Source organism: Anarrhichthys ocellatus, unplaced genomic scaffold, assembly GCF_004355925.1.
Source record: "Anarrhichthys ocellatus isolate YVR2014 unplaced genomic scaffold, GSC_Weel_1.0 scaffold4, whole genome shotgun sequence".
Taxonomy (NCBI): domain Eukaryota; kingdom Metazoa; phylum Chordata; class Actinopteri; order Perciformes; family Anarhichadidae; genus Anarrhichthys; species Anarrhichthys ocellatus.
Genome location: NW_022280034.1, coordinates 3,292,957 through 3,317,338, shown reverse-complemented (window position 1 = coordinate 3,317,338; position 24,382 = coordinate 3,292,957). Strand labels below are relative to the sequence as shown.

The following is a 24,382-nucleotide window of genomic DNA, read 5'->3' as shown; positions in this document are numbered from 1 at the left end:
CTCTCTCTCTCTCTCTCTCTCTCTCTCTCTCTCTCTCTCTCTCTCTCATCTTACAATGTTAAAATTGAACACAAAACGTTTCAGAATATAATTATATATATTTGCACATTGCATTTAAACCTGTATTAAAGGTGTCTATTTTTAATGTATGGAGCATATTAATTTATTTGTAGCTAGCTTAAATCGATAAATGAGATTTTTAATTGATAAATGTCGATTTTACCAAAGAATACCCAAGTTTACCATGTTTCTCCAATTTTGCTGAGAACAAAGAGAATCTCCACAATGAACTAGTATAATTACATTGTATTGGGTTAAAAAAAAAAAAGGATTACACTTTTTCTGTCAATTTCTAATGTTTGACACTATTTCAAATGTGATAAAAGAACAGGAAATGTTTCCTCAACTTGTGGATAACTGCAAGTCTGAGGTTGTAACATATCGCTGGCACACAGTCAATATCTGACAGTGGATACAGGTGTTACACCTGTCTTGCTTTCCCCAGGATTATTTCACACCTGAGCCTGAAAATGTTCTTCCACATTTGCCAGCTGCCATCTGTTATGTTGTAATTATGTCAGGTAGTTCTTTGTGTTTCAGCGTTGTTCCTCAAAACCAGGAGCGACAAGGCGCTGAAAACCTCAGCTGAATATGTCACGGGTGCGAAGGAAACGACTAAATGTGGTCCATCAGGTACTGAAAGTTGCTAAACAGTTGAAGAAAACCTCCCTTGCTGTCTCACTGTCTCTTTTCAATCCGTCACAATCAGGATCAGAGGCGGGATAGAGAAGATACAGATACAGAGGTGAAACCAGAGATTCCTGGCGTGCAGGCTTTTCCCTCACTATTGTCACCTGCGAGGAAGGCCTCACAACAGGTGACACCAGCAACAACAACTTACACCTACATGTAGAAATCACAGCAGCTGCAGAACACACTCGCAGCATTTTACCACAGCCTCAGTACAGCAGCATCCTAGATTTACACTCCAAAACCTCTTTGCTTGCCACCTGCAGTCGTCCCGCCGCTGCTCTGGGGAAGGTGCTCCGTCTGAGCTGGGGAGTCCACGCAATAAAGGCTCGGTGTCCTGCCTGCGAGCCGTCTCCGGTGGAGCCCAGAGCACGACTGCAGAGCTGGCAAAGACTTCAAAGATTACCCACAGGGGAGAGGCCCCCCTGGCATCCAGATGTAAGTTTCCTTTTTTGCATTGCAGGTTATGCAGCGGCACACAACCGACCAGTCCTCTCACTGTATCTAGTGTTTACATTTCTCTCTATATTTTAGCACCTATGCCACTGTGTTTGCATTGCAAGCCAATATGTTTGAAATCTTTTCTGAGCACAGCTTTTATTTTTATTTTTTGCTACTTCTTTTCAGTACACCCTGCTCTGTATCAAGACTGTAGGCGTCCCCACAGTGCTGAGACTCTGGTTACAAACCGGTCCAATGAGTCCACTGAATCTGAAGAGGAAGACGAGGAGGAGTCAAGCTCAGCCTCCACTGGCCTCTCTCATCACCTGGAGTCTTTCAGTTCAGAGCTCAAGACAATAGTTTGTAGAGCAGTGGTAGAGCAATCAAGGCCACTTATCATTGACAAACTCGACAGGGGCTCTGCGGCGATCTGGCGAACATTAAACACAGGCCGGACCTCGTCACCAAGGAGGAACCTCTGTCACAGGAAGTCCACCACGGTGGCCCTTGAGAAGGAAGGATGTACCAAAGAGCTAGTGCACAATCAAGGATGTCAAGCAGCCCAGTCTCTAAAAGATAGCAGCGAAGGGATTTCATGCAGACCCAAACTAAGGTGATCATATGATAAACAGATTAATACGTTTTTGTAGTTTATTATATTTTCTTACCGACCTTAAAGCCTGGCTTTTTAATAATAGCCTACACTGAATAGCCTCATACATTAGAGGAGTTAATCGTACAGTTAAGTTGCGTTATCATTCAAAATGAAATGTCCTCAAAGACATTCTGGTTCATACGTATAGGCCGGCTGGGTACCGAAAAGGATTCATTTAATCTAAGATTAGTTCTAATCAGAGTTCAGAGTTTAGGAAAACTAGGTTTAAAACGAGTAAATCCAGATTTAAAATTAAGCAAAGCTCTGTTGCACGATTTAAAACGATAATCTCTGTTAAGTAAATCCAAGCTTAAATAGAGTTGAATCGATATGGAGATGCTTGTTCACCCAAACTAAAATAAACACATTGCTGTCAGGGCATAATAAATTCTGTAGCCTTTAAAATAAATTCTCATCAACCAGGACTGACATCTTAAAGGAATGCCACTTTAAATCCTGGCTTTTTGATAATACACGGAATAGTTTTACTGGCAGCTCATACAGTGTTTATTTATTGAGTTATCAGTCAAAAATATTCATCATATTAGATTTTATTCTGGTTTAAACTTTGATTTACATACATAGATTCGGTTTAATCCTAAATCTAGATTCACTTATTTTTGCTTAATTTTATAAAATATTTTAAGATTGAGTTTTTGCAAAAGTCTGATTAGAACTGATAAACGAATCCTTTGTTGAAATGTTGTTGAACTTGAATTGCGTCATGTCCTACTCTATTGAAGGTTGTATGAGGACATATTTGGCAATGAGGAGGATCGGGACTGCTGTCGGATCTGCCACAGTAGCGACAATTCACCAACTAACCCGCTACTTCTGTGCCTGTGTTTGGGAAGTCTGAAGTTCATTCACCTCGACTGCCTGAAGAATGAGACCGGTGAGTCGAGAGCTGATGGCGACAGAGGGACAGATCAGCAACGCAGATGCTCTTAATTATCCCAAAGAAGTTGAACGCAAAAGAGTGATTTATATTCAGGGATCATGGTTGATGTGTTTAGAAATGTGTATCCACTCTCTGCAGGCTCAGGGCCCTATTCTGCCAAAACATGTGCATTTTGTAAGGGGAGGCTGACACCGGACCTGGAAGCTGCTCACAACAAGGTCCGTGGATTATAAATAGATAAATAGATTTGATATTTAGAGCGCTTTGAGTGCGCTAATCAGACCAGATAAAAACTCGTGATTGATATGATGAAAGTTATGATTTTGACAACATTCTACAATGTCATACTTGTTTGTTTCTCCCAAATTGGAAACAGCACCAAATCTAGTTCCAAACACGTTTAAAATATTCTATGTTAAACTGAGGGACATTTTATTTTTTACATGGAATGGAAATTAATATTCTTTGGTTATTTATCGTGTCCTCAGGTTGGAAGGGTGCTCAGAAGACTCAGACGGTGGATGAACGTCGCACCAGGGTCATCTTGACGCTCAGCTGGACCTGTTTTCTTCTTCACATCTCGGCTGATGTGCAACTAAACACGAGTATTACAATAAAACACTGCATCGGATTCAAGCGAGTGGATCAATGTGGCAAATGTAAAAGCAGTGAAGATAGACAGTCTATTAGCATTAAGTTATTGTTTAATACAATATCCATCACATTTAGCAAACTATCAAGTGTTCATTTCTGTAACAAGTCATCACTCTTTCATTACATGAGACATTTCAGAACACAGATGTTGCTTCAGACAACTTCGACAGCTGGAAGTCAAACTCAACCATCAACAGTAAAAGTATAGAGTGAAGTGTTGTCTAGACTCGAGTTGATGTGACAGAGGAACTGGTTCCAACAATGTGCATCAAAGTCACATGAGTGAAATCACTGATGCTCCTCCTTGAGATTCCTGTGATGTGGCTCAGCTCTCCAACTACCTGTGAGGCATTCAAAGAAAGATAAAAGGTATCTGAGACCGATTCAGTACACACTGACATCAACTAAACTTAGATAAGGACAATGACTCTATTTAATACTTTCTGTTAATATGGCTGCATATTACGTCCATAATTTGACATTTAAAAACACAGAAAATTAGGTTTTTTTAATGCTAATAAAAAGTGTTTCACCTGTTCCCAGTTTCTGACGTAGAGGATGAATGTAGCCACAGCGATGACACCGACACCAACAAGCATGCAGTCCTCAGTCACTGTCACAAACCTCTCTCTGTTTAAAGAGAGATTATTTAGTATTGAAGCAGCTACTATCAATATTCTTCAGTTACAGGCAGTCAAAGAGTCAGATCTTTAGCTGAGGAGTTGAGTCGAAACCCAAAGAGAGCTTACAAGCACAGATTGTATAGAAGAAGTGGACGTAGTCTCCATGACGTCATCCATTGGTTTGTGGACGGCTGTTTTGAAGCCTCAAGTTTGGCATTTTGGACGTCGCCATCTTGTTTTATTTGCAACCAGAAGTGACACGAGAGGGTGGAGCTAAGTGCAACTGAAAGCTGAATAAGAACATTTACAATCAGACTTCTTTTTGCAACCAGAGGAGTCGCCCCTTGATGGCCATTAGAAACAATGCAAGTGTAAGACATCGGTATTGACATTATTGATGTTAAGCATTGGCTTCACTTTTCAGAACTGGAGGTTGTTGCCTGGCTGAAAAGGAGAATGGATAATGGAATGTTTGTGTTCACCACATCAACTTCAAAGGTGTAGGTGTTGTTTCTGCTGCCTCCACGTGACCAGAAAATCAGTTATTGCATATCTAATAACTACCTCACCAACACTTTTAGGCCGTACTTATAGTTTAACAGCGCTCTAATGGACTGCGTTTGTTTAGCGCCTGCCTATCGGGAGCACTTTGGGGTTCGGTGTCTTGCTCTGGGAAACTTTGAAGTGCAGACTGGAGGACTGCAGACAGTGCTCAGCTGGTCGGAGTCTACTCAACTGCCTATCAAGCAGCGTGTCCACTCTACCATGACAGGAACCACCTGTTCCCAAAAACAAATCTGAAAATGTGTCTCAAAGAGAAATGTACTCAACCTGTGTTCTGCGGATGGGCTGACACACCGAGTGGTCGTCACTAACAAGGAGTCGTAGATGGCGGCCCTCTGCAGGCTGACGAACTGGAGGACAAGGTGGCACAGTTGGTGCAGGCGCTCCACGGGGATGGATGGCTCGTTATGTCCTACAGAAGTTGAGTCACCGCTTTTAAAGTCAGCACAGCTGTTCAATGGATATTGTTACATCCTAATATTTAATATTAGTTACTCTGTGTTTCAATATGAGATGTCTTACCCAGCACCTCCAGAAGGATTTCCACATATGTCAGCGGGTTGGGAGCATTTAGTCTGAACTCAAGCCCCTTTAAGACCATCAGCTCTGATTCCAGGAGAGTCTGCTTGGAAACTCTGTGGCCGACTGACTGCAGAAAGCGCACAGCTGTATTGTTGTCGATTATCTAGAAAATGTTTGAATAATTAAAGTAGATTACTTCATTTTAAGTAACTTTTAAATGTATAAATCATAGGCATTTCAGGACTTACGTGACTGTGCAAAGACAGTTTGCTTGCAAGTTGCACGCAGGAGAAGACTATGAGGGGGAATTTGTCTTTGAGCTTGGCCAACACAGCTTCCTCATGACTTCCTGGTCGATCAGCAGCTGCACCTTCAAGTGTGGGCGTGGTCAACAAATCCGTAAGGTGCTTGACCATGAACCTGGGGGAGATGATCATTCACATAAAGCAACATCATAATGGGTGTGGCGGGGGAATAGAAAAGGCGCGGCTCCTTCTTACCTTTGAAGGAATTCGATGGCATGGTATCCGGCCAGCGGATCGAGACCGAGGTCTTGTGTTATCAGGAAGATGTATTCTATGACACACCGGAGAGGGAGGCAGGGCGTTAGTGAAGAACAGCAGAGAACAAAACAGACAAAGCTTCTGTTTGAACACAGCATGTTGGGACACAGTTCATAATCAGAGCACACAAAAGAAAGGAATTCATAAGGCATGAAATGTGTTTGGGCCATTCTATGTAAAGTAAAATTTTGAGGTGTTATTATGGATTAAGATACCACATTATGATATAATATATATTATACTGAATCGGGCCATTCTGCGTAGTCCGTAATTTTATGTAACATTTTGAATGCACTTTTACTTGTGAGTATTATAGTTCCTTCTGTTCTATGAGAAGCATGTTCAAGAAACAGACTGATTCCCATGAATTTATTTGTATGTCATGAACTAGGAAGCATAGTTGATTAGGAGTCATTAACACTGCTTTCCATCTGCTCCTCCTCAGTGGCAGCTTTTTTTTCCAGGTGCAGCTGTGAGACTCTGCTACCTGGAGGTGTTTGTACAACAGGGCTCACAGTTCCAGGTGTATGAAACACAGAGTGATGACAGGTTACAGAGGCGCTCCTGTACATCAACACCACCTGCTGACAACGTTATTAAAACTATTGCCAAATGAGTCTAATAGTCTGCTAATACAAGCCTCGTTTATATGCGATAGCAGTAATTTATCCAATAGTTGCAACAGTGAATACAGCTGTAAATCATGAATGAAGATGGAAAGAGGCATTTATCTAGCTGCACACTAATTATCACAGCTGTGTGTGGTATTACAAACTTAAATTGCACATAAAACAATATATAGCATAGCTGTTTCTTCCTTCTTTGAGTGAAAATGTTCAGTAAATATAATAAAAATAGATTTCTCTCCAAATAACGGTTATAAACGTAAACCCAGGTGCAAATCCGACGTTTGTTTGGCTCTTTCAGTAACGTTACTGCATTTAAAAAGGGCAGAATTAGCGTCAATAGTGCTCTCTGTGGTCAAATACACGTTAAGCTACTTACCCATTAGTTTTGTATCTTTGAACACTCCACTACATTTTGATAAACTGTTGAGGTTGTCTTTGTTTCTGTCGTTGAGATCAACGAGAAAATCTGTGAGTAGGTCAAAGGAAGCTTCTCGAAACTTGAAACTTAAACTTTGGCTTGGCGTACTAAAGAAACTTTTCGCCATTTTAGCAGAAAAAATATATTTACAGAAAAGCAAGTTTGTGTTTGTCAAGTATAAGCTTGTATCCTTCCAGAAGATGGCGGTGTTTCCACGGTTTTCAACGTCTCCTGGTAGGAACTTTAAAGCTGCCGGTGGGGGCTCCATTTAGCCGGTGCACCGTCAATGTGTTATTACTTCACTCGCTGCAAACATGGCCGACAAGACGCCGAAGGAGCACGTCGGTACCCCCGTTGCGACCAGGATAGACCCGACAAAAGAGGCTATTTCTGAAGGACAGCTGCACTTCATCCGGCAGGTAGAGCTCCAGCAGTGGAAGAAGAAAACACAGAAGCTGCGGACGCGAAACGTCGTGACGGGAATCGCCATTGGAGCACTCGTTATGGGAATTTGTATCCTTTGCCATGCGCAGTAACGTCCAACACAAGGTGAACTATGTAACGTTAGCATAGCATGCTAAAGTTACTCAGGGGTTGTTCGACTGTAACTGGTTTTTGAGTGCATGAACAAAATAAGACACAGGTTAAATGTTGCATTTTTATTAATTTGCATAACGTGCCGTGCACTTTACTATTTAATTGTAACAACGTTAAACGAGTTAAGGCACGCAAGGTAAGGTAAGTCAGTCTACCTGATGACTTCCGGTGTCACATCAACCTGTTCTCGACATTTTAAGACACACTTCTGTTGTTACTGCAGTCTATGGATGACCATGTTTTGTCTTACTAAGTCACAATTGTAAGGTTTTAAATTGACCCACCATTCCATAATGTTAAGCTACTATGAGCATGTCTTTTGTTTCATCATGCAAACCTTGTATAGACCTATATTAAGTTAACACCATTTATATCACTGAGGGTGAACTTAATATTAGAAAAACCTCACAGGATAATGCAACACTATTCAACTGCACTGCAGCTCCCAAAATTACTTTAAACTTGAATAAACACCTTTTTAAAAACCGTTAACAAAACTGAGCACTACCACCTTCATGAAGTTAGGAGGTATTGCAGTAATGGCTGCATTATCTTTAGCTAGGTGCACCTAATAATTAGGCAACCGAGTGTTTCAGGTTCTAAAATAAATAAGATGTGATATTTTGGTGTTTTTAATGATTAAAGGCGACCATAAGGGGTTCACACAGATGGCCAAATTACGTTTTCAGGCAATTGGATGCAAATTAGTGACTCTGGCACTGTTATATTTGTTATATATTTTTTCTTGCTGTCAAATATTTGCCTTGACCACTTGCTCCCCTGCTAGACGGCTACACATTTTACGCCGTCTCCCAGGAGCGGATCATGGATGAAATGGACGAAGAGGCCAAGCGTGCGAGACTGCAGGGACCGAAGACCGGTGCCAACTGAGACCCGCGTTGTTGGACTCTTGTGTCTGTCCTGCACTGCACTGAGAAGGGACTTATGTGGACTCTGATATATATTCCATTGGTGGCCGCTGTCTTTCATGTCGAGACAGCGGTGGGCTTTGTTTTGTCTTGATTGCGACGGTGAGGTTCTGCTGCTGACTTATAACTAGATGTGTCTTGATTTTTATTAAGTTTGCCTGTCAGCGGAAAGGACCAATCCACTGATCTTACATGCTTCCCGGAAGGCCAGACTGAAGAGCAATTTCAACCCTTATCCAACACGTCACTGGACCTGATCATGTGATGCATATACAGCCAGCTAATGATGTTAAATCTACAGAGGCCTTTAACAGCAGAGTAATGCCAGTGACACCCGGATAACCTGTTGAATCTTCTTTGTCTATAAAGTAATGATTTGTAAAATAAAAATCTAATGTATGATTTCTTTTAACGGAATTATGTTTAACTATTCATGTGAGAAAAAGACAGAGTGAAGCAGTAAAGATGACGAAAGCAGCCGTGGTATTTACAATTGCATTTATTTGTCAAAATTTGATATATGGAGTCTGATCGAGCCACCAAATCTTGGAGTAGAAATATAAAATAAGACGTCAAGGAAAGGCACAGATTCTGCAGAACAGCAGCTTCAGAAAGTAATACAATCATATATTTACATTCAAACTTTTTGGAACGAAAACTTCTCTGAATATATTACGAACTTTGGGAAATCTTACATCAGTTCCACTGCCAGAAGATTCAGTGTGTTCTTGATATTTCATAAGGCAACAGCTACACATTCACAGCTTGAACTAATTATTTAAAACTGTGGGAAGGTAGATCGTCGTTATTGTGATCATACATAACAGGAGAATATTCTCTACCTCCCTTATGGAAAAACAAAAATACCATGAAACATTACGTCTTCCTCAAGTGAACAGTCGTATCAAACATGTTAATGATTGAGAACAAAAGTTACTAAAGTGCACAAGGTGCTTGATCTATGGAACAAGCGACAAATTAGATTTTTGCTTGAGCAGGAGTTAAGGTTACCGACATGTTTAGTTTATCGTGACTTGTAAACATCTAAATCTACTATATACACACATGTACAATCAACAGGAGAGCCAGTAGTCTAAGACCTTGATGGATTTTTTTCACAACTTATGAAAACAGAAATCATATTTTAAAATTAAAACCAGCTATAGTATTTGAAGATTGTTGTGTGATGTCTTTGCTAACGTCTTCTGCACATTTCAACAAATCTCTTCGCATTTAATGGTTTCAAAAACGGATTTCCTCTCTGCGGAAGCAAGCTACGCTTCTGTCGCACAGCTCCTTTCTGATGCATTGATCTCCTTATTGTACTGCTGTGCTGTACAAAGTGACAAATCATTTTCTCTACGTCTAGGACTGCAGTCAAACCTTCAACAAAATGGTTCCATAATACACATTTGATTAAATCAAACTGTACAATGCATCTAGAGCCCCTGGAAGGATATATTCACTGTGCAGTCAGCAGGTGCTGAGACATTCACAAACTATAGCAAATAAGTTGCAAGATTATCCAAAATGTTGTCAGTAAAAAGGCCAGAGCCTCGCTGGGGTTCACGTTACGATGCTCAGATTGATCAACGGCAACAACAACCATCTTCATTCTGGCTCAAAGTCAGAGCAAAGTTTCCGCAGCACTTGGTACCATCGCTTGATTGCGTTAAAGCTAAAAGCTTGCTCGGATGAAACACTTAAAACAACCGGTTTACTGTTTCATTCTGAACTGTTGGGTCTTAAGAGTTTATTTACAAAAGCGCATTAAAAACTTTTTAACATCCAGATTTGGAACAGATTTTATTCTGTTCTTCGGTTGCAACAATTTCCCCAGGTCAGACGGAGGGCTGAAAGCTGGATGTTACAGTTCCTGTGTAAATTCCAGCTCCATCGATGACAGTTTTTATATTTATACGTTGAGGTAAATGACCACTGGCAGAGGGAAGCAGTTTGCTGATCGGTGAGCCAGTGAAAAGTGTTAAAGCGATCCACCCACAGGACGGAGTTGGACCCCTGCAGTCACACTTCAGATGAGGTAGTCCAGATACACAGCGCGCTCGGCTGCAGAGTTTCTTACTGGGGAAGCGAGAAGAAAACAAATACATGAAGTGAGAACGAAGCATTTAGTGACATGTTTAAAAGGGTAGAACGTTAGTGACATGACGTCTGTTAATACAGAGTTCACTCACCATTCTACTAATGTCAGTGGCGAAGGTGACGCCAGGTTTGTTCAGTTTATCCTGGGAGCCGCCGCTGCTGCTGCCTCCAGTGGAGTTTCTCCTAATGATACCTAGGAGAACAAACGTGTCGTATTAATACAAAAAAAAAAAACATGAGGTTGTCACATACAAGGTAGTACATGTGGACATTCTCGCTTACCTTGGAGTGGCAACATGTCCAAGCGCTGCAGGCTGTTCCTGCGGGACGAGGGGAAGCCGCTGCCCTTGGAGAGGCGGCGCTGCCGGCTGGAGAGCATGGCGGCAGGAGAGACGATGCCCGGAGGGGGAACCTTCCCCATCTTCTCATACAGCTCCTCAATCTCTCTCTTCTGGGTGGCCTGCAGGCTCTGCACCTCCGTCAGATGTCTAATAAGGGACAAGAAGTAGCACATAAGTGCACTTGTACTTACATTTTGTCCGCTCATGTGGTTTAACTGTATTGTGTATGTTTGTTTTATCAGAATGTATCATGTTCTGCTGACATCCTTTGTATTATTTTGTTAGCGCAGAACATCAGGCAAAGGGACTGCAGATGAAAACTAGCCTTTCAGCTAACTCATGTACATTTACATTTGTTTGAATGGTGATTAATGTACATGTACTCTTTTAAAATAAATAAAATGAAAAGTGGAAAAGTCAGTAAAACAAATAGTCCTCGAAAATCCTTGCCGGCATGTGGATTGGAGGAAATTAAGGCCTCAACAAGTTTGTTATGACTGGTTTGACTTTTTGTTTCAAGATCTACTTTTACTTGACTTAAAAATATAGAAATATAGCATCATAACTGTAGTGCTGAAACCATTTTTGGATTAATCATTTGTCAATTTACAGAAATTGATTCTACAAATGTATTCTTAAATGTGAGGATTTGTGGTGTTTGATTTTTTACTTTAATCTTGTGTCATACCAAAACATGAAGTCATTTAAAAGTGTGTGATGAGTGTGAGAGCCCCGGTGAAAGCTCTTAATATTACTATCATATTCATATTCTTGTTGACTACACTCTTTTCAATGTCAAAAGCTTTGTTGACCTTTGTCACTTACTTCTCTCTGAGTTCCTGAAGCTCCTCCAGCATGACGGAGTCGTCGCTGTCGGAGTCGTCGCTGCTGATGTAGGGAGCGTTGCGGTTGTAAGTCATCAGCCATAGATGATGAAGGGCGTTGCTGTACTGCGGGCTGCCTGTCGCTCCGTCCCACAGCCTCCCCTCCATCTCAGCCGGCGTCACGGAGAGTCCGCTGTCCGCAGACGTCCCCATCAGGCTCAGGCTGTACGCTCTCCTCCGACACCTCCTCCTCGTCCTCTGTCGTTCCCCAACAACCTCTTCCTCCCCCTCCTCCTCATCATCCACCTCTTCTTCTCTGTCCTGCTGCTTCTCTTGGCTCCATCCCAGCTGCCCGTCCCCCCCCTGGAGGTCCCCCGTGGTGGACCCTCTGTGGGGATGCTGGTGAGGAGGGGACAGGGTGAGGGAGGTGCCCAGGCTCGTCTCGGACTCCCCCTGCTCCTCTGTGCTGCTCTCTGACGGGGTGCTGCCGCTGTCTGCCGGCGGCGCTGCAGCAGGTACGGCACTGGCTGGCACGGCGGGCGCAGGGATGTGCATGCTGGGCGTCACCTGGAATCGGCCCACAGTGACGGGTGCAGACTGGACTTCTGTGAAGAGAAGAGAGAGAAGAGAAGGTGTTAATCTGGGGTGGCCAAACTACGGCCCGCGGGCCAACTGCAGCCTGCTGCCTGTTTAAACAAGAATATGGCAGGAACATATTTCTAATAAATTCCACTGTATGTCAATTGCATATCATAGTGGAAACACTAAATGTCGACTGAATTTAGTGAAATTATCTCAAACTCTTGGCACAGAAATCAATATTTTACCATCTTTAAATCAAGCTTTATTTATTTATCTTTCTAATTATTTACAATATTTCACCTCTTTAGTCTGGCTTTTAATTGAGCTTTACTTATTCCAAATCCTACCTCTGGTGTTTCCTCATTTCCTGTTTTTTTTGTGTGGTTCTGTTATTATTGAATCTTTTATTAATTACAAAGAAATGTATTGTTTGTGTTTGTGGATGAGGGGGGGGGTTGTAGTGTGTGAAGCACTTTTGTGTCACATCTTATTTGTATGAAAAGGTCTATACGAATAAAGTGTGATTAAATGAAGCATCTATGGCAGATATTAACCGATAGCTGTGATGGAGTTGTTCATCTGGTGTCACAAACGCTGCATGAACTCACTGGCTTTCAAATCCTGCAGTGCCTCCGTTCGCCCACTAAGTGTCCCTCTTACAGTAAACACAGATGGTGTTTGGGTCTGCGCCCACTGAAACAGAGGGACTCTGTTGAGTGTGGGCTTCTGTGGGGTATAAACACCGACTGGCGTGGGTATGGGAGGAGAGGCCTGTAACGAGCGCCACTGCTCGCTGATTGGTCATTGCCGGTGGGAAGGGCCGCAATAACACCTACGTTTGTGTTCGTTCTGAATGGAACATTACGTGCAGACTCGCCGTTACGCAATGGCTCCTGAGGCACCGCCAGTACGTGAGGATACATCGCAGAGAAAGGGAGAGAGAGCTGAAAACAACTCCAAGGCCAAACTGGCCGTAACCGAGATCTCAGACTGTATTTAGACCCAATACATCATGAAAAGCAGCAAAGGGGGGGGAGAAGAAACTGCGTTTGTGTGTACACACATGCATGTGTTCTGGGTTTGTTTGGGGTGCAAACATAAACTTTATACAGTGTATGTCATATTCCAGCTCTCCCAGCACCCCACAGGCTTGTAACGTACAACACATTGGGCATTTCTGATGCAGAGACGGAGGAGAAACTGTTGCAGGAATTATTTCTTACCAGGTTCAGAGGAGGCTTTTGGTTTTGGGGTGCTGGTTTTCATCTCAGGTATAGCAGGGTGCAATGGAGTGCTGAAGGATGATAACTGGACAGGAAGAATAAACATTGTTAGTATTAGACGTGACCCGTGACACATATTCATGGTCAGTTATCTGTCACGGTGCGCCAGCAACACTGTTTTAGTGTCACAGAAATCCTTGGCCTGATGCTCGCTTAGATAAAATGATCCAAATGAGCACCACACAGTGCAGCACACAGATTTGAAATGAGGGAAAAACTAACCCCTCATAATGGATTAGAGACTGGTATTGGTAGATACTTAGAGTTGAGGCGTTGGAATAAAAACATTGGATCGTTGTAAGTCAAATCTTTTAAATTAATCTATAAAATAAAGAAGTGAAAGAAGCTGGATTTCCCAGAGCCCAAAATGGTGTCTTCAAATAGCTTGTTCTGTCCCACCAAAATACAAAGTTATCCAGTTTACAATCGTTTAAAATAGAAAAAAAGGGGAAAAACCTCACATTTAAGAAGTTGGAAGCGCTAAATGTTTGGCATTTTGGCCTGAAAAATCATTGTATGTCAAATAACTTTCTGTCGACTAATCATTTCAGCGATGATTTTCATGCACACATCATCATTTTAAATAAGAGAAACTGAGGAAGAAGCAACTCACAGTGCTGTCTGGGCTCTCAGGGGGAGATGTTGAAAGATCTGAGTTTGAACTGGAGACTTCTGATTTGGGTTCAGCCTGAACTGGAACCTGTGGCAAGTATGAGGCCACATAACCGTGGAGAATGTCCTCCTGGGTCATGCCGGTGGGACTGAAGAGTCCAACCTGCTGAAAGGGCTCCTGAGGAGCCGGCGGAGGAGTGGAAGGCATAGACAGTGGAGAGACAGGATGCAGCAGGCTTGGATGACAGCTCTGAGGAAAACCTGCTCCATCCATTAGAGGCAAATTCTCAAGGTTGTGGTAGACGTTGTTCTGGGCTGTGAGGTAATGAGCCTCTACTGGTGAGTTCTGGTAATGTTGTGGGTACATGGAGGGGTAACCTGTCAGTGGGGCCATGCGAGCGGGTAGCTGGTGGTGGTAGCCTGGATAGGAGAGCATCCCCTGGGCGGGCATGCCGGCAGGTGGGATGAAAGACTGGGCCATGCTCATCGCCATTGAGATGACATTAGCTAAGGAAAATAGAGGCTGCGTGTGGGCGGGCCACATGTTGGGATGCTGAGGGGTAGATGGAGACATGGCGACACCATCACTGCTGCCAGAGCTTTGGGTCTCATTGTGATTCTGACTTGGGGAACCGGGGCCCGGGGAGGGGATGGAGGAGAAGGTGGGGTTACTGGCTACGCGTGTGAGGGGAGGATGGATGCCCGGCGTGGGGGAACCTGGAGAGCCTGGGTATTGGAATGGGAAGTTATTGTGGCCCATGAAGGGCAAGTGGTAGTGCTGGTGGTGCGGCAGGAGAGATGCAGGGTGGTGGTGCTGATAATGGAGGGGAGACCCTGGAAGACAAAGATTTAAAAAGCAGCTTTAATTTGATGTTTCTTGGGTAAAAACTGCAAGAAAAAAACATGTACAAAGAGGAAAGCGTAGTTGTCCGCCAGGTGTGCCTAAGACGACCACTGCTGTATTATGTGATTGAACGAAGCTTTCAGAATGTTGGTTTGCCACAAGGTGAAACACACACAGATATTTGATCCAGAGAAACCAGTTAGATCACTCGTTCTTCCTCTCTCCTCAGGGTTTAGTCAGACTGTTTCTTCCTGCAGCCCCGTGCCAAAGACATACGCCATGTGGAGAATTAATCTTTCCCGTACTTTCAAATAATGGTGTTTCCATGGTGAACAAAGACATTTTGTTTGAAGCAGTACCGACTATAATTGCATTTGTAAGCCGGAGCAGTTGCACACCGGGCTTAGATGGCTGTGAGGGATTCAGCATCAATGGAGCGAGGCTCGATGCCTATGACATTTTGGAGGAGCATAAAATGGAACACGCGTGTTTGTGTACACAACTCATTCAGGTCTGATTGTGAGATTTAAAAGTGGTCAGCAGTTCTACATCACTCACTGGGGAATAGTTGAGCCAATATCCGAGCCCCATCCATTGATTTGACATTTACCTCAACAATGGCTCCACAGTTATAAACCACGCCTCCTGTTTCCCGATGATGCAAACCAGCCTCTGCTTTTTCCATGCCGACGGAAACATAGGTTAGGCAACACTCTACAAGGGTGGCGGGTGGCCAAGAAGCATTGCGAAAGCGACCATGCAGTGGACGTCCAGCGGAGAGGGGACAGGGAGGGATTAGAGCGTTCAGATACAGGGGACATATGGAGGACGTGTGTTCTTTAATTGACCCCCCCCCCCCCCCCCCCCTTGGGGAAAAAGACTTGGACAGTGGGAGGAGGCTTTCTTGGAAATTCTGTAGGAGTTTGTGCTGGCAAACAGATGTTGCCAACTATCGCTAACACTGGAGAAAAGCTCATGCTTTACAGCGGCCGCATTCACAGCTCCCTAAAAGCCAGAATGCGCCCTTCAGGTGAGGTAATTACCCAAGAGGCCCAGCTGCAAAGCAGACACAGACGAAGGCTTTGAGGTGTAGGGATGGCGGATGGCGCCACGTCTGAACAATACCAAGGACAGGCCGTGAGAAGGGGAGAGAGGAGGAGGGTCTATGAGGTAGCTGAGCTTGGCTTTGACTTATTCTTTGCCAAAGGACTGAAACAATTTCTTCAGTGTGCTGAAACAGTAAACAATGCCGGGCCTCTTCACGCAGGGACCAGAGGGAGGGCTATTTACCTGGACCGTTGTGGAAAGACTGCGAGCGGATTAGAGGTCGGCCAGGTGAAGTAATGTCTGCACTGAAGACGTCTCCATTGGGGCTCAGGGGAGAGCCACATGCCTCTACGTTTGGGATAGCCACACTGAAGTCTACAACAAGACACACATGCATGAGTGGATGACCATGCACAGTTAAAAAAAGAAAAACATGCAACAAACAAATGCAAGTTATTCTGACATGTGAGAAAGACAGTCTGTGTGCAGGTCACACACACTTAATGTTAACTTGGTGAATTTCAATCTTCCATGACAGGATTAGATTAAAAGATTCATGTGATTCATTCATATCCAATATAATCTCCTCATGGATCAAATGATCCTCGTGAAAGCGTGAATTAAGAGCAGACATGAGACTCACCGGGCAGAGAAGAGGAGGAGTGTGTTCGAGGCAGGATGTGACTGTGCAGATTAGGCTGGAAGAGAGCACATTTTGATCAAACTCAGTCTCCACTGCTAACCATGGTGTGATTCAGCTGCAGTACAAAACTAACCGGCACTAATAGGTTGGGGAGAAGCCGATCTGGAGAGTATTGTGTTCATATTAATGGAGCACTACTTAGTATGGACTTAGTCCATCGTGCCTGTTGCTGCAGGCTTCTGAGCCACAGATGTTAGTAGAATCACACCTCATTATTTCATCCTCTTTGACATTTGTGTGCTTCGCATATGAATTATTGAGTTATGACGAAGTGAACGTAGTCACAGTGACGTCAACCACAGATTAAGTTATACAACTGTATTTACTGGTTGGTTATTAACTGATAAATTGACTTTGAAAAGTAAAACCCAGTGCAGTTGTTCAAGTGGTGGATAAAGGAAACAAGCAACAGCTAGACAAACATGGTTTTCCAGGTAGTCAAGCTCCATTTACACACAGTGTCTCTTCCAAAAACTCTCAGAATAGCGCCCTACCTCAGAGATACAACAGCCAGAAGAGAGCCGAGTCTCTGTGGGTTCCTCCCTTAACTCAACTAGCCTGGTCTGTTTTTTTTTTTTTAATTTCAATGTCTGGACAGTGCCGGGCAGAGCGGTCATAATGAGCCTTGTGGGATTGCGGCCCATGCAGTGTTTTTAATCAGAGGCTGGAGTGGAGCCATGAGAGATTTATCCACAGTGGTTGAGGATAATGATGCAGCCAATGGGTGGGAAACAGAGTGAATAAGGTAGATAGTTGGCCGAGGTTTACTCCTCTTTCTTGCCCTACATTCAACCACACATTTATTCTTTTCTCGGTCATTGATGAACATCTTGGATCATTTTCACTGGAGGGCACAAGGAGATCTTGTTCTGTGGAACATATCTTGGCAGAACAAACGCTTCCTTTGAGTGAACATACCTGATTAGGCATTAGGTCATATCTTGTACACTGTGGCACGGCTACGAACAACTCTTTGTTTTTCCTGGATTTTTTGTTTTTACAATTTTACAGGATTCAGAAAAGCTTAATGAATCCAAACTTTAATTATTCTACCCATTCAACGCGGGCAGACATGCTGGAAACTTCATTATGGTGTGAGCCCCGGAAACGGTTTGTGGGAACAAATAAAGGTGGGGGGGGGTATGTTCCCACAACTCACAGAGATTTATGACATTAGTGCTTTTAGTAACATGATGTTCTAAATGCAAGAAATACCTCAGGTGGCTTTAGGGACACTTATCCTCCGGAGGGATTATAGACAGTGAAGAAAGCACTACTCTACAGCTTTCCATTTGCACCAGATTTATGGGTCTGTCTTTGATAAGCACAGCTAGACGCACTATAGCCGATGTAATTTATGATTTTCAAACATACGCTCAGTTACTTCCTTTTGTTCCCGGGCTAACGGTGCAGTGATGTGGAGCTGCTGCTGACCTGTGAGGAAGACAACGAGTTAACGCCGTGGTGGAAAGCCGGCGCAGGGAGCCGGTGCCCGCTGGAGTGGACCGGCTGCTCTTTGGCCATCAGAGCCTCGGCCCGTTTGATGATGTCGCCCATGCGGTAGATGAAGCCCTCCTTCTCTGACGGCAGGATGAACTCATTGTGCACCTTGAAGAAGAAAAGAAAAATGGTGGAAGAAGTGTTTAGATACTTTACTTAAAATGTGGACAAAATGTAGAGAATTATAAGCGCAAAGCAGCAGTAAGTAGAAAAGAAAAGGTACCTTAAAACTGTACTAAAGCACAGTACTTTAAATGTACTTTCCACCACTCTAAAGGAATAGATGAAGGAATACAGTACATGCTCCAAAATTGTCGTCTATGTGTCTGTCAACGAAATCTAGCCACCACCTTACCCTCAGCTAAAGACCTGCGTCACTCGCTTCACAGAAGGTTCAGACATATCATCAGCCAGAGATAGCATCGACATACAAAGAGCCATTAACCGAGAGCACGATGAATCATGTGTACCTTCAGCTGAGATAGAGGAATCTGCCACACTTATCAGCTGACAGTGACTTCATTTATTCATTTCTGTGTCCTATAAAAGTTCTGAAAGCTTCAGTCTGTATAAACCAAGACTGATTAGTTCCACTATTAACCCGTAACATCCTCTTTATTTCTCCTTTGTTGGCTTCAATGTGAAAAAAAACATCCACACTGTCGGTCAGTATTATATAGATTCTGTTCTGTTCTCAGTGAAACATCCAAACCCAAACCTCCGTGTTATTGTTATGGCTGCATCATTCAATCAAGTAGAAATATCATAGATGTTTTGTGCATCATTTTCAGCCTGACATATTTGGTATCTTGAGACATTTTGAGATCTTCCCTAGAATTTGAAATGAAGTGAGCAAAGTGGCTGCACAGCACGAGTCTGTAATGATGTTAAAAGTTTTACATGTTTTATGTTTCCTCTGCCATGTCATTCAAAATGAGATTATGTGACATTTGAAAGAAATATAACAGTTACAGTCATAATAAAAACAAACAACCATTGTCCATGAAAACACACTTTAAATCCAGGTTCTGGTTCAAACTTTATTTCTCAATTGAAAAATTCTTAGGGTATAGATTCAAGACTCTTATTGTCACTTATTTATTAGTCATAGCTACAAAAAAGAGAGAAAAGCTCCAATTGTGGATATATTTGATCAGAATCAAGGTCCAAAGTCAGCGCTAAAGTAAAGATCTGGGATAAAAACAGAAGAAACCCTCTTTATTTAACCTGATGTGTTTTATGATTGACATTCTGAATATGGGACCTGTTGATCATTAAGCAGCAGCAACAACTCACCATGACAGCAGCAATGTCTTCAGGGTTATCTCCATCCAGGTCAAACTTAAAGGTCACCATCTTGTCATTGTGCGTCTGCAGCTGACACTCCACCACGCGGTCCACTTTATCAGAGAGCTGCAGAGACGGACAGGGTCAATGGCAATGACAGGTGTGTCTGTTTACCCTCTACACCACTGAGCAAAGCTAAACACAGGAGGAACAATGTGTGTTTGTATGCATGTGTGTGTGTGTACAAACATCTACGGTAAAAGGCAGTGTGTGTCGGTGTGCATTGCATGATGCACTCTTTGAACCACACGTGGTGATGCATGATCTGTTCGTCTCTGCCTCCGGGCCAAACACGCTCGTTAAAAGACCACAGAATGTCCTGATCAGAAGAGAAATGTACTGCGGTTGCCGGGGGAATAACAGCACGGCTACTGATAAGGTAACGTGGGTGGAGCCTCACCGCATCCTTAATGAATTAAAATGAATCCACAGATTCAATCCAGCTGCTTGATTCATTTGTTTGTGATGTGCTGTTGCAACATTGTAATTTACCCCTGTGATGCGCAGCCTCGAGCGCGCCCTCCTCCTGAACAGCTTCCCCGCCGTTCGCCTCGCAGCCGTCTTCTCGCAGAGGCCCTCGTAGCCGTCGCTCAAGCCCGAAGTCACATCGGAGGCGTAGCTGCAGAGAAACACAGCATACGTGCTACTGTTGAGCAAAAAACAACTCTCCAAAAAAAGCCATTGAAACCTTCCTCAGGCAGAATCATCAACAGATCATCCATCATGGCTGATTATCTTGGCATCACACATAATAATGAACAGAACTCTGAGGTGTCAGCATCTTGGGTGTAAACAGCAGTTAAACAACACATTTTAATGAGCAACTTTATGAAGCAACGCGTCGACGTGATCTCTTGTGTACAATGGACGAGTTTTCGGTTTTGGAGAACTGGAGAACATTCGGCAGTGTTTTATAAAAAGCTTTGCTTCAGCAGCTAATTGCGTCTCCTGGGTCTTTTTTTGAATTGCTGCGGTCACAGACTCCCCTCCACCCAAGGCTGCAAACATTTACAGGCCTACTGGTTGTCAGCGTCCACTTGTCTCCATTTAAAAACCTCCAGCTCACGGGTAACTCGGGTTCAAAGTAAAGCCTGTTTTCACCTTCAAACACAGAGTGCATGGAAATCGGACAAAGTGAGATTAAATTTAAGTGAGACATATTTTAATCTCAATGGTTTTCATTTAAATAAACGTCTGTTGAGTCACTATCTATCACTGAGTGAGGTAATAGTGGCGATTAAGCCAATGGCTCATTGATAAAAGCCGTTGCATTTGCAGTATTACTTACTGGAGCTGCGTTACAAATCACATACTTTTTCTTTTAGTACATGCTGCAGCTGCTTTTACAAGGTGCACACTGTTGCACACAGTATGCATTCATTTGGGACTACGACACACATTTCTGGCATACTTAATAGTAAGAAAGTACAGGTATTGGAACACACACTGGATGTCTGTGGCGACATTCCTGGGAAAACGCATCCGACTCGCTCTTCAAGTCACGTGTGTTTGAAGCGGCGTACTATTTTTTTCTGGATGAATTAATGAACCAAAACCATCAATTATAATAACAATCGTTACTTTGTGTGTGGCGACAATATCATTCTCCAAGACAATACGGTCTTTGATCGGAAGATAAAGTGCAGATGACAACACACAAACACACACACAAGAATAAAGTCTCTCTCTCTCTTAACATCCCACCAACATGGAAAACAGGGCCTCCGCAACATCACACAGAAACCTGCAAGGGTCCACGGGGCCTCTCTGTAATGAAAACACAGAAGAGCCTGTCGATTGCCTCTAGCTTGTTGTCATAGCCCCACAGATGTTGAGGAGGAGGAGTTACAGAGGGAAGACCTCTCTACTAGAGGATCTCATTGATTTTCCCCTGACTTCAATAAAGAAGGGAATATTGACCTTCCTTGTTCCTTGGATGTTTAAAAAAGAGAGAACGTTACCTGTCCACAGGAGAGTTGAAGCCACTGGGGAGCCCTGAGTTGCCATGTTCTATGTTGTTGGATACGGCAATACTCTATAAATAGAAATGAGGGAAGTGGTGAGGCGAAAGTGGATTAAAGACATATTTAAGTGTTTGATTTATTTCAAGCCAGTTACGTCAACACAATCTTAATGTGGCATTATTTATGCATTAAATCCCTAAATTTTGAGATTTGCTTCAATAAAAATAGACACGTATATGGTGATGGTTTTTAATAAGGGAAGACAATGCTGCACCACTAAATCATCAATTAAATCATTTGAAGTTCTGCCACAAAATTTTATATTACCTCTGACTTTTTCTCTAACTATTGGATGGATTGCTAGAAAGTTGGCTGAAATATACAGCACACATCCTCCCTCGGGAAGAATTGTAAAATGTAGGTCAACTTTTATTGTCACAGCACAGCACACAGTGAAATTCAGCCTCTGCATTTAACCCAGTCTAGTATTAGGAGCAGTGGGCAGTTACTACATAGCGCCTCGGGAGTGATTTGGGGGTCTGGTGCACCTCTCCTGCTACCAGGCCAAACTCTGTACTTTGGTCCAGGTGGGGACTTGAACAGACACCCTCTGGTTCCCAAGCCAAGTTCGCACAAACTGAGCTTTACTAACTTTTCATCTAGTGCCATAACTAAGTAAAAATTTCAGTTACAAATACTATTATAACCTGGGACATCCCATCAGCCTCTGCTGTACTTTGTGTTTAGTGCTTGCAAATGTTAGCATGCTAACACGCAAAACTGAGGTACAGAACTTTCTTGCTTTGTTGGGAAATAATTAAGTTATTAAAGCAGATCAACAATAAGGTAAACAGACTTCAGGGTAGTTTGAAATGGAAAAAGTGAGTTGTGAGTTACGACTGCTGAAGGTTTTGTGAACCTCATTGTCAGGTGTTACTCTCCAACTATACACTGTTTACATAACTCCCTGGCAGCACTGTGTTAGACTGAGACATGTTGATGAAGGAGGTCTCGTAAAGTCTTCAATGTCATCCTTCTCGCCTCCACACCCCCTCTCCATGCTCTCCACGCTTTGATGACAAGCTCTACAATCGAGGCCACTCACCGAGGGGAAGCGGAGGGCCGGGATGGGGAGGCCGTTTGCAGCCGTCAGCGCGTCGGTGTGCGTGGTGGGAGGGGTCCCGGACGCGTTGAAGCTGCCGGCCTCCAGCGGATCCTGAAGCCCAGAGGGGCTCAGATAGCCATCCGTCTCGCAGTCAGCTGTTTCAACAAAAGGACATAAGCCATTAATTAGCATGTGACCAACTGTGGCTTCACTAACTGACACAAACTGTACAACACATACACACACGACCTGAAACAACACATCTAATGACCCCAAACTGAGACGTACCCCACTGTGGATTAACACTGCTCTGGAGACACACAGGCAAATTTATTTAGAGATCAAACTGATCCACAAGGACCACCAACAAGAATATTTGCGTTGTTTCAGATAAAAACTGAGAACAGCTCTCTGTTCTGATCTCAAGTCAAACACTTGTCTGCAGAGTTCACGTTTAGAAAAGAAATTCTGAGATATCGCGTTCACAAGAATATCTTTGAGACAAGGGAACAGGAAGTTAAAAAAAAGCTATTTGCCAGTTATAGGATTCATTCCTGCAGCACACTATTGGTTTCCAAAGTGTTTTATGAGCCAAAGAATTCGATCTGAAAACATGCAAACACCACGGATGTAGAGAGCCTACAAACATTTCCTTGTATGTGGTGTTTTATGAGGCGGCTCACAGTTAGCTGAGGACAAGCTGTTGTGGCGGATGTGGAAGTGCTGGTCTGCCTCTGGCTCCTCCGGCTCTGCAGGGTAGTTGGAGCTGACTCCAGAGTCCACTGAGCTGGTGACGGGGGACAGGATGGGGGCCCGAGGCGTCAGGGCCGGGATGGGGGACTCTCTGGCGACGACGTCGCTGACTTTAGGTAAAGAACGGTGAGTCTCCGCTTCCTCCTCTGTGGCTTCTCGCTCCTGCTTCTTCTTCCGCTCCTCCGCCTGCCGCCTCAGCTTCTCTCGCTTCCGCTTGATGGCCGCCACCCTGTCCCGTATGGCCTTGGCCACGAGCTTGAAGTCTGCCTCACACACAAAGCCAAGCACAACCTGCGTAAACACAGCACACAGAAATGGTCAGGGCACAACATGAACATACATAAATATATATATAAGTCACGGTCCCTGGTGTCCCGCCACATTGTGTAGACAAGGGCTGTTGCACTTATTGACCTGCTGTGACATTTGTGAAACCAAAGCACACAGACTCCATTCTTCTGTCTTACACAGCCTCTTGTGACACCCAGTCCAGCAAAGTGGGACACTCAGTCCGAACCCGCCTCTCAACACATAGTCGGATTACAGCAGATCGGCCGGACTAGATGTCCCCTGCTGATACCAAATTTGATCTTGATGAAAACTACCACACAGAGGTAAACAGGTAAGGAATTGTGGGTTGCATTTTCATTAAAAGCGACCTCTATGGAGGGGGGCATAAAGGCCCGTTTCGTTACAGGCAGGAGAGCCATTATATTATTAAAGACGTGACCTCGGCGGCTTCCTGAGACACGATCTCACATTACGAACCGCTGATGATTAAATGTTGAGTCGTGCCCTTGACACACTCTGCAAGGCGCTCTCTTTATGTGCTGGAGCGCTTTTCAAAGCTGTAAAAGAAGACACAATAATGATGCCTGGGTGCATTAGTGAACCTGCATTTACTGTTTGGGGGTCAAGTGTCAAAAGACGGATAACTCAAAGGAATTTCTGTTTCGCTAATACTGTCAGATTCAGTTATGTGATGTTAGCTTAACCTGTGTCTTTTGATCTGTATCTCAACTTAACAATTAGCTACGAGAAACACTACAACTGAGTCCAATCTAGGCTGTCATCCAACCACATGGCATCCTTCTTTTGTGTGGAGGAATCTGGCGCTTAATTGCATTA

At 43.6% G+C, this 24,382-nt stretch overlaps 3 protein-coding genes across 3 annotated transcripts in view; 1 reads left to right on the top strand and 2 right to left on the bottom strand.

Annotated features, from left to right (window-relative positions):
* Window positions 1–3,622: 3,622 nt before the first annotated feature.
* cntd1 (cyclin N-terminal domain containing 1) lies at window positions 3,623–7,214 on the bottom strand. The gene is made up of 7 exons (XM_031842924.1): window positions 6,679–7,214; window positions 5,611–5,686; window positions 5,359–5,530; window positions 5,111–5,273; window positions 4,856–5,000; window positions 3,935–4,031; window positions 3,623–3,742 (listed from the first exon to the last, which is right to left on the bottom strand). The coding sequence occupies exons 1-7, from the start codon at window positions 6,986–6,988 to the stop codon at window positions 3,623–3,625; spliced, it is 1,083 nt and encodes a 360-aa protein (XP_031698784.1). The 5' UTR covers window positions 6,989–7,214.
* On the top strand, window positions 7,007–8,723 carry coa3a (cytochrome C oxidase assembly factor 3a). The gene is made up of 2 exons (XM_031843309.1): window positions 7,007–7,233; window positions 8,105–8,723. The coding sequence occupies exons 1-2, from the start codon at window positions 7,035–7,037 to the stop codon at window positions 8,206–8,208; spliced, it is 303 nt and encodes a 100-aa protein (XP_031699169.1). The 5' UTR covers window positions 7,007–7,034; the 3' UTR covers window positions 8,209–8,723.
* A 7-nt stretch (window positions 8,724–8,730) lies between these two features.
* The window catches only part of wnk4a (WNK lysine deficient protein kinase 4a), a 36,074-nt gene continuing 20,422 nt past the window's right edge, over window positions 8,731–24,382 (bottom strand). The window contains exons 8-21 of the mRNA XM_031843308.1: window positions 23,185–23,545; window positions 22,502–22,656; window positions 21,394–21,467; window positions 19,925–20,051; window positions 19,382–19,498; window positions 18,020–18,193; window positions 16,526–16,580; window positions 16,126–16,257; window positions 13,993–14,825; window positions 13,320–13,404; window positions 11,516–12,119; window positions 10,632–10,837; window positions 10,442–10,542; window positions 8,731–10,328 (exon numbers count right to left, since the gene is read on the bottom strand). Of these exons, the coding sequence (XP_031699168.1) occupies window positions 10,326–10,328; window positions 10,442–10,542; window positions 10,632–10,837; window positions 11,516–12,119; window positions 13,320–13,404; window positions 13,993–14,825; window positions 16,126–16,257; window positions 16,526–16,580; window positions 18,020–18,193; window positions 19,382–19,498; window positions 19,925–20,051; window positions 21,394–21,467; window positions 22,502–22,656; window positions 23,185–23,545 (3,027 nt within the window). The 3' untranslated portion in view covers window positions 8,731–10,325. The remainder of the gene's footprint in view (window positions 10,329–10,441; window positions 10,543–10,631; window positions 10,838–11,515; window positions 12,120–13,319; window positions 13,405–13,992; window positions 14,826–16,125; window positions 16,258–16,525; window positions 16,581–18,019; window positions 18,194–19,381; window positions 19,499–19,924; window positions 20,052–21,393; window positions 21,468–22,501; window positions 22,657–23,184; window positions 23,546–24,382) is intronic.